The sequence below is a fragment of the Mus caroli genome, chromosome 10 (genome assembly GCF_900094665.2).
Source record: "Mus caroli chromosome 10, CAROLI_EIJ_v1.1, whole genome shotgun sequence".
Taxonomy (NCBI): Eukaryota; Metazoa; Chordata; class Mammalia; order Rodentia; family Muridae; genus Mus; species Mus caroli.
This window is the reverse complement of record NC_034579.1, coordinates 1,687,316-1,689,849: the sequence shown is the minus strand read 5'-3', so window position 1 is coordinate 1,689,849 and position 2,534 is coordinate 1,687,316. Positions and strand designations below refer to the sequence as shown.

Genomic DNA, 2,534 nt, shown 5'->3' with positions numbered 1-2,534 from the left:
AGGGGAGAGGAAAGGAAGGGAGGGGAAGGGGGGAAGAAGCAGAGCATCTAAACAAAGCTTCAGTGGCACCTAGCCATCTTAACCAATCAGCTTTGACCAGAAGGTACATGCTCTGTCTCCAATAACCCTCTTTAATATCTTGATGGCATTATGTTTCTTATCAGTGTTAGGCATCGAATCCAGATCCTCGAGCATGCTAATGGCACACTCCACAGCTGAGCTGTGCATCCACGACTCATGTCATAACTTGCAAGAACCATCCCCCGGTCTAGGTCTATTTTAATATGTGCAGTTATCTACAGATACACAAGCAAATAAAAGCAGTTCCATATGTGTGTAAGGATGAAAATATATCAATAAAAGATCAGGAGCAAACCTCAATCATCATTTTTCATGTACCATACTTGATCAATGTGGTTCTGCTATCTAATTGAGTGATGAAATGTTACTTGAAATATCATTTTATTCTATGTATAACATTAAATGTTTTATATCATAAACTGGATCTAGTTGAACTAAAAATTACAAGTGAGTATTTCTCCCTAGAACCTGACATTTAATTCCCCCACATTGGCAACTCACCGGAATTAAGCAAAATGATGGATTTGAGGCACACAAACTCTTCTCCCTGCAGGTTCATCATGCGGAACCGACTTGATGTAGCCAGCAACATGTCAAAGATCTCTACCATGCCTTCCACACATTTACCTTGATTCCTATGAAGACAAATGTTAAAAAGCATTAAAGCACAGAAGACCTCTGCAAGATGTACAGCTCACATCATAAAACTCCCCCAGGCTCACACCTGTAGCAACCATTGCAAGCTCACTTTCTTGCAGCAAAAAGTGTGAACATTCATTTATATTTGAGAAAGCAAGGCAGAAAAAATGTTTTTAATCAACAAAGCCTTAAAATTATTACAAGAGTTCTGCTGGTCAATGGCCAAGTCTGCTACGTTGAATGTGGAGACTTGTGGCTTACAAGTAATCAAAGATGATTGAGGTTTGGGAGAAACTATAGACTGGCTACTATGTTCTAGACATTGTACTTGCTATAGGGATGGAGAAAGGTCCTGTGTTCTAAGATGCTCTCTATGAATATAGTATTTCCTCCTGATGTGTCTTGAGATAATCTTGAGGACCAGACGAACTCTAGCAGATATGGACTGTGTGGTTGGGCTGGGGTCACTTGTACTACAGGGGATTGCAAGTGAGGACTGTTCAACTTCATCCCGAGAAAGTCAGGGTTCAATCAGGAAGTGAAAATGCATGATTGGAGGAGAGACAGACCTGAACATGAAAGGGCACAGAGTGGTGCACTGGACTTAAGGAGGAGACACAGAATAAATTTGGAAGAGTTGGAAATTGTTGGTCAAGGACTTGCTCTACATCACTTGGGGTGAGTCATGGGTTTATCTTATACCATGTAGTTGGTATCAAGATTTTTTCATTTATTTACTCATTCATTCATTCATTCATTCACATTACATTCTGATTTCAATCTCAGTATTAACAACTAGCAAATGAGCAAGGTCAAGGGGCTATCACATATACCTCTGTCTTATCTATAAAGTTAGCTCCGAAATGAAAAGAGATACTATATGTGAAAGAAATTCACTCATTCTGAGCATGATGTATTTGGAGAAATGAAAATAGAGGACAAAGTTAAGGTCTTGCATATGCAAACATTTATTTGGCCTTTGTAAAAAGCATTTCAGACATAAGCATGAATGCACTTATGAGCACTGGAATTTGCTTCTGTCCCAGAGTTCTCCTCTCTTGTCAACAGGGGAAATGGCTTAACATGAACAAAATGCCCAGCAGGCATGTGTCCTTTGATAGGAATACATTCTGAGGAATGCATCATTAATTAGGCAATTCTGTTACTATGTGAACCTCATGGAGTGCACGTCAACTAAAATATTTGTGACCTCATTGAGTGATACTATACTCTTGAGGCACGTGTTACATGTTATACACATGGTCCACTGCTAATCAAAATGCTGCCAGGTGGGATGTGATGGAACTCTTGTGGGCTGCCTCTTTCTTTGCTGACATTTGGTTTAGTTACAAGTATCATGCTGTTACAACGTTCAGTAATAACACTCATGTCATGTACAGGAAGCTATAAAACACACTTCTAGAATTAAAAATCCTATGCAGAAGGACATGTATATTATTAATTTTGGTGAACTACTTATATATAACATCCAAAAATATATCTATAAATACAAAAAAAGAAAAAAATACTTTTCTTTTTTTTTTAATCCTGAGACTTATGTGTAAGCATCTCACATGCTAAAAACACATTTTACTACTGAGCTACACTGGTGGCCCCATGTATATTAACATGAACATTTTCTCTAACCTTCCTCCTCTTATCCTTTGCCTACATTTTCCCTTAGGAGTAGAAGTCATATCTTATTGATTATTAAGAATTCTACACAATGGAGTACTACTCAGCTATTAAAAAGAATGAATTTATGAAATTCCTAGGCAAATGGTTGGACCTGGAGGGCATCATCCTGAGTGAGG

The 2,534-nt window shown here is 38.3% G+C and overlaps 1 protein-coding gene across 7 annotated transcripts in view; it reads right to left on the bottom strand.

Annotated features, from left to right (window-relative positions):
• Positions 1 to 2,534, bottom strand: part of Esr1 (estrogen receptor 1) — a 366,602-nt gene that overhangs the window by 37,280 nt on the left and 326,788 nt on the right. For all 7 annotated transcript variants that reach the window (XM_021173937.2, XM_029482533.1, XM_021173934.2 and 4 more), the window contains one exon: positions 583 to 716. In XM_021173937.2, coding sequence (XP_021029596.1) covers positions 583 to 716 — 134 coding nt within the window. The remainder of the gene's footprint in view (positions 1 to 582; positions 717 to 2,534) is intronic.